Source organism: Onychomys torridus, chromosome 3 (genome assembly GCF_903995425.1).
Source record: "Onychomys torridus chromosome 3, mOncTor1.1, whole genome shotgun sequence".
In the NCBI taxonomy this organism is placed as follows: Eukaryota; Metazoa; Chordata; class Mammalia; order Rodentia; family Cricetidae; genus Onychomys; species Onychomys torridus.
The window spans coordinates 141676659-141691377 of NC_050445.1; the positions used below are offsets into that span (position 1 = coordinate 141676659).

General features: G+C 46.2%; 1 protein-coding gene across 1 annotated transcript in view; it reads right to left on the minus strand.

Moving 5' to 3' along the window:
• Prmt8 (protein arginine methyltransferase 8) overlaps positions 1 to 14719 on the minus strand; it is an 89909-nt gene that overhangs the window by 30647 nt on the left and 44543 nt on the right. The window contains exons 3-4 of the mRNA XM_036180557.1: positions 11549 to 11704; positions 9152 to 9215 (exon numbers count right to left, since the gene is read on the minus strand). Of these exons, the coding sequence (XP_036036450.1) occupies positions 9152 to 9215; positions 11549 to 11704 (220 nt within the window). The remainder of the gene's footprint in view (positions 1 to 9151; positions 9216 to 11548; positions 11705 to 14719) is intronic.

Below are 14719 nucleotides of genomic sequence, written 5' to 3' on the forward strand. Positions count from 1 at the left end.
AGAAAAAAAATGTCCCACACCTCAGGGGATTTACACAGACGACTCTCTATCATTGTAGGTTTTACACCCACAGATCAGACCACCAGGGAATCAAGAGGATTTGAAAGGCAAGTGGTGTCTGTATTGAGCATAGATGTTTGTTGTCTTTATTCCCCAGGCTGCATCATCTAACAACTATTTACATAGTGTTTCCATGGTGTTCAATGTTCTAAGGAATGTGGAGTGGATTTAAAGTACATAGAGGAAATGCACAAGCAACATTCAAAGTCTACATACAAATATTATGCCATTTTATTGAAGGGACTTGAGTGTGCTTGGTTCTTGGTATCCTCAGGGAGTCCGGGAACCAACCTCCATGGACATTGAGTGGCAACTGTACATTAGTCCCCCATTGTAAACCACTTGTCCTGTCCCCTCAGCATGGCTGGCCTCTGCTCTAACTCTCTGAAGTCTCTGCCCCAAGGCCTTCTCTTCAGAAAGTGTTCCTTTACAACCAGTGCTTGGCAATGCTTAACAATAGGATCCAGAAGGGAACCGGGATCAGAGGGAATGGGGGGTGGGCAGGAGAAGGGAGGAGGGAAGGAGGGAAGGAAGGAGTACTGCTGATGACTAGGATGTCAACTCCCTCCTGCCCCCCCCCCCCACTGGACCATTCCAGGCAGGGTGAAAATGCATGTGCAAACCCAGCTTTCTAAAGCAAGCATGTGAGCTGCTCCCACACACCTCCATGACCGTCCGTGCCAACGCCCAGCCCCCAGTTCCCTCACCTGTTCTTTCTAAGCACGTTCGTTCACGACATCTAATTACACAGTAGTTTTTGTTTACCGCTCTTGTGGTCGTGCATCTCTGTGAGGCCAGAAGCTTCGTGAAGCAATGGTTTTTGTTTTCCTAGTCACACAGTTAACTCCTTTAATACCTAGCACAGGGCCTGGCATATGGGACAATAATGCTTGAAGGGCGGAATCAATGGAATTACTAATGGAGCATTTCACTGCAGTTAGGGAAAGGAGAGGCAATTGCCAGGAGCTAGTGGTACAGGTTCATTCAAAACAGTTTTACATGATTAATCTCATTTCTTCCTTTGACAGCATTATTTGTCAAGTTAATAAATGAAATACTAATAACAATGGCTAATGGGTATTGGTTGCTGCCTGCCCACCAGCGTGGTTCTGTTTCATACAGTGGTGTGCTAGAGAGAGATAATTGACTGGATCTCCAAGGGATGGAAACGAGGTCCTTAGACTTTGACTGTATGGAGGTGGTGAAAGGGTATGCGGACCAATTTCAAGGCACTGATGTGACTACATTCTTTCCTCCAATCTGTGGAATATGTCATGTGGGCTCTCAGGGTCACATAAGAGCTGCTACAGGCTGTGGCAGCTTTATAGCAGTAATCACCCAGTCCCCACAGTGACACATTGATGTCTGAATCACTATGGTTCTTGTTCCATAGAAACTGAGGCGCACACAGAAACTCATCTAAGATGACTAGCTGTCCTTGTCCAGATGGATGTGAATCAGGAGTAGCCCCTGCAGTTTCCCAAGAAGGAGAAGGGCAAGTGTCAGTCCAATGGTGCCCTAATGGAGGCAAGGACAAGTTACCATGCAGGTTCCCAACAGTCCCAAGACTGCATTCCAGAGCTGGTCATCATGTAGGTGAGTGTAGGTCTCCTGCAGGGACTTCACACTCACCATGGGATGCTACCAAACATGCAGCTAGCATGCTGCTGAGAGCCAGGACCCCAGGCAAGGGATGAATGAGAGAATCTTGGTAGTTTGTAGTGAAAACCAAATTGAACAACACTGATGTTAAAAAAAAAAAAAAAAAAAAAAACCAGAAAGAAAGAAAGAAAAGAAAAGAAAAGAAAAAGTATGTCTCTCAGGCTTCGAAGCATCTACCAGGTAGGTTTAGATTTGGAGACAACACCTGCCAGCAGCCTATGGCAAGACTACCTCCTCACACACACAACCATTGATCTCCAGCCAGTAGCCACGTGACGTGGTGCCTGCCAAAGTGTCAGTGGGAACTACAGTGCATTTAGCCAAGGCCCTCTGAAGCACAGATAGGGAGAATCTAGGAGAAACAGCCTGGGAATGTGTGAGCAAGGACAACTCCTTGGCTTGTGTGGCCCAGAAGAAAAGAAACAGAACTTCAGGAGAGTAGCAGGAGGGTAGAATCCACCTCAGTGAAAAGAAGTGCTTTCCGAAGGCCACAGAAGCCCCAGGTGTTTGGCAATGAGGTCCTGTCAATGAATCCTAAAGTGCCCGACATAGAATTACAGCAGTGTTGGATCTGTATGCTATCAGTGTGAAATAACATGCAGCTAATATGTGTTGAGTATCTAACATATGCAAGGTCATGTACTTGACATTGACCTGCTGCTCATTGCTCATCTCTTTAAGCTGTACCTCAATATCCCTCCTCTGGAGAGCAGTTTGCTCTTCAGTGTAAAATGATGCAAAAGAGTCCTCACGAGTTAGATTGCAAAACCCGTGTGTCCACTGCCACTGTTTCATCAGCTACCCTACGATCTCTCCCACCTGTGACACGTATCCTTAGGGACATGCACAAGATGAAGAAAACAGAGAGGTACATCTTTTCCCTTTGGGTGTCTGGAGAGTAAATGGATTATACTTCTTTTTTCTTCTGGTTTGTTTGTTTACAAAATTACAGAGCTTCAATCTCTGCCCTGATGTCAATCTTCACAAAGGAGGGGACTTTCTGAAGCATGCCTTCAGCCACCCCCAACCCCGTCAGTTTCTCTCATGGAGGCAATAATAATTGCTGGTGTTTAAGTCAGAGAAAAATGACTGAAACATGTGTGGATCGAGGCACGTGAAGGTGGCCCATCTGTGCAGGTGGCTTCCTGTAGGTGTGTGTCTCCATGTGAATCAACCCACCCCAGGAGCCACATGGAGGAGGAGAAGGAGCCACGCTCTGACTCTGGGTGCCAGGTGTTTTGTGTGCATGTTGTTATTTATGGCCTGCCGCCCACACTCCCGACACTCGTACAACTGGTGGTGGCGGTGCGTCTACCTCATCTCCATGGAAGCACTCACGGAAGTCAAGCTGTCTTGTCGAGGACACATGCCAAGGCTGAGCAAGCTGATGCAGGGACACGGCCTGCTACAATCTCACCCGCCCCACCTACCTATTCTTCCTTCTAGGGAGGAAGAAATGAAAGCCACTGAGCCTGGGTTGGTACAGTGTATACGGTGGGTGGGGCACACCTGAGGCATAGGGGTAGCTGGTTTTGGGGGAGGGAGTGGTGAGAGCAGTCTAGCCTTCGTAGGCCTTTGCTTCAGTTAAGCACGAGACCCAATAGCACCAAGTATATGCCATGACAATCCAGAGCATGAAATGGGTGAGCTGGGGCTGAGCAAACTGGATGTCCGTGCTGCCGGGGACAGGTGAGGTAGATGTCGCAAGGCAGGATGGGATGGGGAAGCCTGAGTCAAGAGACAGTGGCCCAGCCTGGCTGTCTGACACCAAGTTGGGAATGGGGGACATTTCTCAGAGAACTGTTCTGGGTGGAACAGAGGTGCCCCAGAGTGGAAGAGGGCCCTTGAAGGTGGAGGAGGTGGGATGCCACTTGGAAAGCTGTCCCCCAAGGGTGACAGTGACAAGCGTACATGGTGCAGGAAGTGGGGGCTCTGGGAGATTGGTCACATGCAGGAGGATTGATCCAGCAAGCCAATATGTCAATAACAGAACTCTAGCTTTTCAATGTCAGAGGAAGAGATCTGGACAGAGAAAGGGAGAAAAGCAGAGGAGACTCATGGGGCTGAGTTAGAAATGAAAGAGTCAGTCCCACGAGCTTAGCCTCAACAGCATGTGAAGATAGAGACAGGAATGAGTGTCATCTAAGTGTGTACACACATATACACACATACATACACACATATACACACATGCATACACACATATACACACATGTGTACACACATATACATATATTCAGACATGTATACACATGTATACACACATATATACACACATGCATACACACATATACATATGTTCATACATGTATACACACATATACACATATTCACACATGTAACACATACATATAAATGATTACACACATATAGCACACACAAACATACACCACACATGCATATATTATACACATGCATGCATGCACACACATACACATAAATGTGCACACATATGTCACATACATACTCAGTCCCCAGCTCTCTTCAGTGAGACACCCTAATGATACAGAGCATTACCAGCTCCTTCTAGCTACTATTTATTTCTAGCTACTATCATCCAGTCAAGGACACCAGGGGGAAGGGCTGATTGAAAATAGAGGCAGATGAAGTGCACCTGAAATGGCTGGAGCTGGGAAATCAGAAATCCAGAAAAAAGGGGAAAGCACACAGGAGCCAGGCTTAAGATGCTCTTGGAGACCCAATCAGGGATGATTGCAGTTTAAAGTAAGTCAGGATAGCCAGGTAGAACCCACTAAGTACAGTATGGGTGCATAGTAAAAATGTTGAAACTAAAAAGTAAAAGGATGAATAATTAGAAATGATAACAAGATGATGGGTAGGGACAGACAAACAGATGATAGCCATAGACAGAATAGAGAATAGATATAGAAATGATAGAAAAAGATATAGATGGTAGATGAAAAATATCATGGTAGAGGTAGATATACATAGATGATAGACACATGATAACTAGAGATGATAGATAGATAGATAGATAGATGATAGATAGATGATAGATAGATGATAGATAGATAGATAGATAGATAGATAGATAGATAGATAGATAGATAGATGATAGAACAAGTTGGGAATGGAATGTTTACAGGATTTCAAAGTACCTCCCCCAGAACTAACTTGCTCCAAATACGTTGTGAAAATACCAAGAAGAGAAATGAATTCAGCCAGGAGCAAAAGAAATGGAAAGAACAGGGAGAAAGGTAGACCCCAGAGGTTGGGCGTTACCATCAAGGAAGTCTACAGAGGGGCGTCCTAGGGACCAGTGGAAGGCCCCTGGGGCTGAGGAATGGAGCCCAGCATCCCAACAGTGAATCTGATTCCACTTCATCTACACTCACTCCCATTTCCACTTCCGGGACTGTAGGTGCTAGCAGAGTGCTGTGTCCACCCACAAACACATGTTGGAGTGCAGGAACAAGAGCTTAGGCTGGGGTTCGGGCTCCCCTCAGCCCCCACTTCTCTTCACCCTAGTTTCCACATCTGTTAACTGGGAAGGATCACTTTCCTTTTTCAGAGGGATGGAGAAGGGATGGGGGAAGCCTGGGAGTGCCAGGCTATGTCACCCTTAGACAGAGGGGTCGGCCTGGTTTCCCTTTTCCATACTCAGCAGGTAGAAAAGACATCTGTCCTCCTTCTGTTCAGGTCAAGCACTTTTGAGAAGAGACTTGTTCCTATGCCTACTGAGGAAGCTAAGAGATGCTAGGGACCAAGCCAGAGGTCAGGATGTCTGAGCAACATTTGCCCTGTTAAGTCTGAAGGCATTGCTCAGGGCCATGCAGCTACTGCCCCAGCCTTGGCCCTGTCACCAAAACCCTTCCCTCCCTTCACTTTGCTTACTTCTTTACCCAGAAGCCCATGGGTCAAAGGCTTGGTATCTGGGGTGGCATTAATGTAAGATGGTGGGCCCTTTAAGGAGATTCAAATGGGACATCCTTAGGTCATTGGAAGCATGGGCTACCTCTCTTAGAGCCCCAAGTTCTTGCAAAATGGGTGTCATAAGAGGAGCAAGCCTGGCCCCATGCATCCTTCCCCTCTGCTTCCTTGTTCTTAATTTTAACCTCTAAAACTGAGCTACAGACTTCTTTTCTTCATTGATAGTCTCCGGTATTTCATTATGGGGACAAAAGCTGACAAAACCAGATGACATCATCAATTTGTCATCATTGTTCTCTGGACCCTCCTTCCCTCTGCCTGGTCTTCTCATAAAAGCCAGGCAGCCTCCAGCTCCACACACATCAAGCCAGTGAGCGTGGAAAGAGTATAGCCACAAAACAATGAGAGTTGGGCCCTCTGCACAGCGGGGTCCACAGCTCTCCAAGAGAGAAGCACATTTCCCAGCAAATCTTACTACCCCAGCAAACTCTGTAAAGAGCACCCAGGCTTTCTTCTCTCCCTTCCCATCCCTATCTATTTTCTCTGCCTAAGACTGTAGTCACATCTTGAAGCAAACAGAAACAAGAAACTAGAAGCCTTAGGCCACCAACCACCTCCACCTAGATGCCTCCATTACTGTGTCTAAACTGTCTGTACTCCGTGATAAAGGTCATTCCCTATGCTCTGCAGCTAGTCCTTCAAGATCCGTGCCTCACATACCTCTTCCTGTATTTCTGTTGAATCACATACATTTTCTCAGCTTTTCCCTTCCTTGACCCCTATAGCCTCTGCAGCTACTGCTCCATTTTCCCATTTCCCATTACTGAAAGAAAAGACATTTGTGGTCCCCACATCACAGCCTCCCTTAATCCTACTCTAACTGGGCTCTGGCTCCTGCTACACTGAGTACTCATTGGTAACACCAATACCTACCAAGTGGCCAAATCCTGCTGCTGCTACTCTGGCATTATCCTGCCTCACCTCAGCATTCCCTGGGCTGCTCTTGAGGATTCACCAACCTCCCAGGCAGCAGTTTCTCCACTTCTTTGCTGGCCCTGCCTCCCCTGCATAACATCCAAGTGATGAGTGGCCCTTCAGTCCTATCTTTGTCTTCTTTCTTTACTCCTAAATAGATTGGAATGACATTACGATGTTGATGACCCCAGATGGAAGTCTCCGGGGACTCCCCCCTGAAGCCCTAGATGCATAAATCCAAGTCTTCCTCAACATATCCACTTGGCTACCCAAAGCGGGCACCTCAAGCCCTCCACAGGCACTTGGTTTCTCCAGCTGCCCCTGTGAGCCCTCTGCCTGCCCACAGCCACCTTCAGATGGTTGCTCCCCACACTTCCTCTCCAGACTGGCAGCATCCAGGTCCTCTGGCTCTGCTTCTTAGGCTACAACACAGCTCATTTCTCTCCACTCCACCCCCCCCCCATGGCCATCTTTCCTGTCACACCTCTCTCTCTCTCTCTCTCTCTCTCTCTCTCTCTCTCTCTCTCTCTCTTTCTCTCTCTCTCTCCTCCTCCTCTTCCTCCTCCTCCTCCTCTGGAATGTGTACTGGTGTTATTTGTATCTGCCCACCACCAGCAAGGTTCCTCCCCTACTTAAAACCCCTCCAAATGATCTCCTGAAGAAAGAAATCTAACTTTGTCCACAAGTGGGCTCTGATCACTCAGGCCCCTCTCTTAGACTTCCCCTCTCTGTGCTGTGGCCATGGGCCTTTTTGTGCCCTGAGCATGCCCAGTTCAATGCTGCCCAAAGTTCTCCTCTGAGCTTTAGGTACTTTGGTTGAGTGTGGCCTCAAGAGTTCATGTGTAGGATCTTTGATTCCTGAGTGTGGTAGTGTTGGGAGATGGGGCCCAGCAGGATACTGGGTGATGGAAACTGAGTACCAGCAAATGGATTAGTGTTACTCTCAGGGGAAGTCATGCTGAGAACAGGTTTTGAGCCTCCTTGCCCTCCCACATTTCTACTGTGGGCAGAAGCAGTACAAAGCTCTTTCCAGAGACATCAGTCAGTCTGGGACTTCCAAGCATTCAGAATGGTGAGCCAAATTAAACATCTTTCCTTTATAAATTTTCCAATCTCAGATATTCTATTATAGCCATGGAAAACAGACACTTGGTCAGCCTGCCTCCCTCACAGTTTTTCAAACTTGAACCTGAATGTGCTGCCTGAGAATGGAAGGTCCCCAGCTACCCTACCAAATGATCAGAACATTGTCATCAGGAGTTTTTCTCTGACTGGCCACTGCTTTCTTTAGTATCTGTAATTTGCTCCCCACTGGAAGTAGATTCGGTTAGGTCAGGGACATCAGTTGTCATATTCCCTACTCTGTCCCCAGAGCCGGCTCATGATGACACACAGAGAAGTTTGTGGAATGATGTATGTTCCTGTCTTCCATAGAGTCTGCAGCAAGCGGGTCAAGCAGCAAACAGCACAGGTGGCAGGCTGAGGCCACCCTGAAGCAGGTCTTTGACCTACTTCAAAGTGTGTAGTGGGAGGTCCCCATAGTGTCTGGTCTCTCAGGTCAGACCCACAGGGATGTCTGACTCCCTATGGGGGAGCAGAAGTATTCTGGGGTACCCAGGGTCCCTGTCTCCTAATCTACCCTGCTCCCAGGCCTGCCAGTGAACCCAGCCTACTTCTCTCAGGGATGCCCATCCTTCCAGGATCTATACTTCCCACCCTTTAGAACTGTGCATGGGAGCCTTGCCTTTTGGACTTAACCTTGCCCCAGCCACTGCACCCAGCTACCTTAGCCCCACTGCTCCTGCCAGCCCTGCCTCTGTTCCAACCCACTCTTCATAATGTGGCTTCTGGTCTATCTGCCACGTTCCCAACTCCACTTCCACCCAGGACCAAGTATGCACCTAGAATGTCAAGTGCTCAGTAGCCCAATGTTAAGCATGGAGCATGGCAGCTATAGTCAGGCCTGCTGATGGAGAAAATTTATGAGGAAGTGGCCTAGTCAGGGACCCTTGCAGGTCTGAGCATGCTGAAGATGAGCCACTGAGAGAGGGAGGCTGGGAATGTCACAGATCACAGGAAGGGAAGGGAACACATCTCTCCTTGTGATCAGAGTCCAGCCTGAGCAAGACCTCACTCCCCAGAGCAGCCTGATGGGCACGCTCCATTAATGCCAGTGCTGTGGCAGACACTCTGGCCAATACCCCAGTTGGGTGACAGAAGAGGATGCAGGGGAGTATGGAGACCACAGAGGAGGAAGACATCAGTTGCTGCCTTACAGACTTGACAGCCTGCAGCGGGGGCCAGCAGAGAGCATGATGACCAGGACTCAGTGACAGACAGGGCCAGCTGATGGCTAGGGTGGGACAGACTTCATCTGACTAGCAGGATAGGGGAATGTCACACTCCTGGGCCACAGTTCTGTGAGTGGTTGTTGCAATACAAGCTGTACCTCCCCCAAACTGCATGTCCTGTGCTCTCCCCTCCTGTGCCCACCTATGCTACCAGAACCAGAAAATGCAAGCCCCTATCCCACCATGAGGAAAGACTCAGAGGTGGGCCTTACCATTGTCCAGGTGGTTGGCCTTAATGATCTTCTCCGAGTAGTCAGAAATACTGGAACATTCGATCTAGAAAACACACAGAACAAAAGAGACAGGGATTTAAAAAGCACAGCTGCCTGCTAAATTCAGGACCTTCAAAGTCTCCAAAGGCCTGTGTGTGTTGAAGTCTGGGGAAAGTCGCAGCACATGGCATTATGGGAAGCAAAGGGACCAAGCAAGAGGAAGTTAGGTCACTGGAGAGGGATATGGAGACCTCAGCTACTGGTGAAATTATTAAGGCCACTCCACGTAGTTAAAAGGGAGGTTTATTTTGTGGGGTAGCTTGCAAATGAAGGGATAGGTTGCAGGGTCTGGGAAAGGTATGGCGCAGTCCAGCGGTGTTCTCTGGAGAACTCTGCTCAGTCTACCTCCAGCGTCCAAGGTTCCGGAACCAAGAGAAGCCTCTCCTCTCGATCCTGGGTCTTCAGCTTCCTCCCTCAGCCTCTTGCAACAGGCTGTGGTCCCTTTCAGGTGGATGGATGAGGGTGAGCAGAGTCCAGGCACATCAAGCACAGAGGTCACCTACTGTGGGGAGCACTGGCCAGGCTGGATACCTGAGCTCCTCATCTTCCTTTTTGGCCATCACCCTTTCCTTCTCTTTCCTCCATTTCTACTTTCATTGCTTACTCCATTCTTCTTTACCTTCTCCTTCATTTTCTTTCTTCCAGCCTTCCTCTAAGTCAAGCTTCTGTTTCTCACATCATATCACCTCCTTCTGTGTTTCTGCCTCCATTTCCTACCCTCGACCACAGTTTCTGCTGTCCCCTACAACCTCACCCTCCCCAGTAGAGTGGACTGTGGTCCAAGGAGAAGCCTGAAACAGGAACAACAGAAACGAGCTGATGGGAAAGAAGCTGGCTAAACCTGGCAGGGCCAGAGCCACTGATGACAGGCAGGCTAAGCCAAATTACCACTGAAAGGCACCAAGCAGGAGCCCTGGAAGCAACTTAGCTGTATGTAGCCCCTGATGACTCAGGAACCAAAGACAGTGCACTGCTGTCTTCTGCTCAGCCTGACCATGGCTGACATTAGTCTAGGTCCCAGCCCTTGAAGAGACAGTGTAGGATCACCAGGTGGCCTCAAGGCCAGTGAGATCTCAGGATTCCATGCTGATGAGGTTTGGGAGAAGGAAGCCTGAAGCAAGGAAGTTTTGTAGCAGTGATGGTGATGGTACTGTTCTTGATAGCAATGGTGGTTATGATAGTAGTGATGGTGATGATGGTAGATGGTGATAGTGATGGTGGTATATGATGATGATGATGGTGATGATAGTGTATGATGATGGTAGATGATGGTGATGATAGTGTATGAAGATGGTAGATGATGGTGATGATAGTGTATGATGATGATAGATGATGGTGATGATAGTGTATGATGATGATGATGGTGATGATAGTGTATGATGATGGTAGATGATGGTGATGATAGTGTATGATGGTAGATGATGGTGATGATAGTGTATGAATGGTAGATGGTGATGAGTGTATGATGATGGTAGATGATGGTGATGATAGTGTATGATGATGGTAGATGATGGGGATGATAGGTGTATGATGAATGATTAAGGATGAGATGGTGATTGTAGTGTATGATGATATAGATGATGGTGCTGATAGTTGTATGAATGATGATGATGGTGATGAATAGTTGTAATGATGATTGGGTAGTATTGATGGTGACATGATAGTGTATTGATGTATTGATGATTGGTTGATTGATAGTGTATGGGATGAATGGTAGGATGATGGTGATTGATAGTGTATGAAAAATGGGTAGATGATTGGTGATGAATAAGTGCTATGATGATGATAGGATGATGGTTGATGATAGTGTATGATGATGCATGGATTGGTGATGATAGTGTATAGATGATAGGTAGATGATGTGATTGATAGTGTATGATGATGGTAGATGATGGTGATGATAGTGTATGATTGGTATGATGATGGTTGTGATGGATAGTAGTATGATGAATGGTAGATTGATGCTGATTGTAAGTGGTATGAAGATGTTAGAATGATGGTGATGAATAAGTGTATGAAGATGGTAGATGATGGTGATGATAGTGATGGTGGTAATGGTGTATGATGATGGTGTTGATAATAGTGATGGTATTAGAACTGTACTGTGATTGATTTTCTCTGCTCATCTAGCAAGAGAGAGGGACTGGGGCTGGGGAGGTGGCTTGGTGATACAGCAGTTGCCTAATGTGCTCACTGTTCTGGGTTCCATCTCCAGCACAACACAAAAATAGAAAAAGAGATGGTGGACCAGGGTGGGTCTTTGTAGGAAGATCCAGAGAAAGCAAGAGGCAGGGACCACTCTGCAGAAGCCAACACGAGGGAGGGTGACATGCTTACCCCAAACACCTTCTTGGCCCCTGCTTTGGCAGCGAACATGGAGAGGATCCCTGTGCCACTCCCAACATCCAGCACCACTTTGTCCTTGAACACATGCTTATTATGGTACATGGAGTTCCGGTACGTGAGGGTCCTCACCTCATCCTTCAGCATTTCCTGCAGTGGAAGGAAAAGGAAGTTATAGTCAGGGGACTCAGGGAATCTGGGAGCACATCTGGGTCACTGAAGCACATCTGGATCACAGGCAACTGCATCATCCCAGTAACATCTTCTGAAACCACTATGACATCACTGGGTGGTTAATGAGGATACTGTAGTACATGCAGGTCATATGCCTCACTCCAAAGTAAGCCTGCTTTAAAGGTCTACTTGAAAGATAGCTGAGAGGTATAAGAAAAGAAGTTTGTGTCCAAACCTGCTCCAGTTTGCCTAAAACCAAAAGGAAAGATCAGAACAGCACAGCCCGAGACACTCAAGAAGGAATCATCAAACTGATGTCCTCCCTAAGCTTGCACCCTCTGTCTGCTCACCACCCTTCACATCTTAGCAACTTAGTAGCTTTTGTGTTTTTACTTGTAGCAATTTCAGTGCATAGGCATCCACAACACTGTGGTTTTAATTGTATGTCCTGTTTGACTCCTGATAGATAGCACCTTTTCAGGGTGCTCACTGGTTCTCTCTGTCTCTCTCTGTCTCTGTCTCTCTGTCTCTCTGTCTCTCTCTGTCTCTCTCTCTCTCTCTCTCTCTCTCTCTCTCTCTCTCTCTCTCTCTCTCTCTCTCTCTCTCTCTCTTTCTCTCTCTCTCTCTTCCTTTCCCTTCCTCCTTCTTAATCAGTCTAGGTTAGTGTTATTAATTTAATTAGTCTGAAACCTAACTTTTGAGCTACATACAGCAAATTTATAACCACATTATGCTGAATGGGGAAACTGAAAAACATTTCCTCTAGAACTGGAGACTAAGACAAGAGTGACCACTTGCTTCACACCTACTCCGAACGATGATGCTTACATTCTTAACTAGAGTGGCAAGAAGAGAGAAAAGTAAAAGGGAACAGAGACGAGAAGAAAGAAGTCAGGTGACTCTCATTTGCAGAAGCCATGATCCTGTTACTGAAAGACACTAAAGATTCATAAAAACTTATCCAACAAACACTTTCAGAGTGTAAGATCAATGTACAGAAATCGGTAGCTTTTCTAGGCACCAATAATAAATATGAAATGCAAAAAGCAATCTCATTCACAATAGCCTTTAAAAACTTAAATGTGTAGGAATGAGCCTGACACCAGAAGTGAAAGACAGCTGTAACAAAAACTATAAAACACTGGGAAGAAACTCAGGAAAATACCAGAAAATGAAATTTTTCTCATGGGATTACTGCTGTGGAAATGGCCACATTAAAGTAACCAGGAAATTTAATACAAGCCCCACTAAAATTCCAATGACATTCAAAGAACCAGGAAAAGCAAACATAAGGTCCCTGTGGCAGCACAAAAGATTAGAACGCAAAGTGATCTGAAGGAAAAGGGCCACACTGAAGGGACTGCATGTCTGGTCTCAAGTTACACCCAGAGGAACAGAGACAAAAACAGCCTGGTGCTGGTGCAGAAGCCACACAGACCTAAGGAATGGAATAGAGAACGCAGAAATCCTTGAAGCTCCATAAACTGAGGAAGGGTATATGTTGGAGAAAAGACAGCTTTTTCAACCAATAGTGTTAGGAAAATTGGATAATCCCATGCAGATGAATGTAACTAGATCCCTATCTCTCACCCCGTACAAAATCCAATTTAAAATGGATCAAAGATCTTAATGTGCAAGACCTGAGACTTGGAAAAGGATCACTTAATGATATAGACACAGGCAAGAACGTTCTAAACAGGGGTTCAGTAACTCAGGAACGATAACAAAAACTGACAAATGAGATTGCATGAAATTAAAAGGCTTCTCCCAGCCAAGGAAGCAGTAGAGAGAGAGGAAATGTTTGCCAGCTATACATCTGGCATGAAATTAATATTCAGAATATATAAATAGCTACAAAAACCAAGAGAACAAAAAATCCAATCAATAAATGGGCAGATGAGCTGAACAGATAATTCTCAAAGAAGAAAGACAAAATGTCCAATGATTTTGAGGCCAAAAAAATTAACATTCTTAGTCAGGGAAATGCAAATTAAAAATATGTTCAGATTCCCTCACCCCAATCAGAACAGCTATTGTCAAAAAAAGAAAACAAAAGAAAACACGGTGCTGGTGAGGGTGTGAAGAACCGTTAGTGGGAAGTAAAGCAGTGCTCAGTGCTGTCGCTGTAGCCCAAACACTGCAAGTAAAACTGTCATAGGACCCTGTCACCTACTCCTGAGCACGGACCTGCACAATGTGGCCTCACACACGAATAAGAAAGCTCACTGCAAGAGGGAAACCGGAAGGATCATCATGCTAAGCACAATAAACCAGACCCAGAACGACATACATATTTCTCTCCTAGCAGGATCCAGTGTTTGCAGAGGTGTAAAAGAAGAACAGAGGTGGTTTGGGAAAATCAAGGACCCAAAAATAGGTGATTGGGGTAAATCAGATTAAAATCAACAATATTCACTGTGAAACTGTCGGGATGAAATCAGTTACTTTATACAGCTAATATGCACTACTAAATCCAAAGCACTGGGCTCTGACGGCTTCTCTAGCGTTTGATTTCTGTCCAGTTGGCCTGCTCTCGTCTGTATCCTTTCCTTTCTTTGACTTGAGTTTTCTGTGTTCTAATTTCTCTGGCTTTGCAAGGTGGAAGCTCTGCTCTTGGGTTGTGGTGTTTGTGTTTTTACTTTGTCCCTAATAGAAGCATTTAAAGCTATAGATTTCCTTCTAAATCAGTCGTTCTCAACCTTCCTGATGCTGCGACCCTTTAATACAGCTCCTCCTGGTGTGGTGACCCCCAACCATAAAAGTTATTTTGTTGCTACTTCATAACTGTAATTTTGCTACTGTTATAAAATGTAATGTAAACAGCTGATATGCAGGGTAGCTGATATGTGACCCCCACTCCAGAGGAGTCATGACCCACAGGTTGAGAACTGTTGGAAATACCACTTAAACTGCATCCCACTGATTTTGATGTGTTGGTCTCTTACAGTCATGTAGTCTGGAATGCTGTCTAATGTCACTCATGTTTTCTTC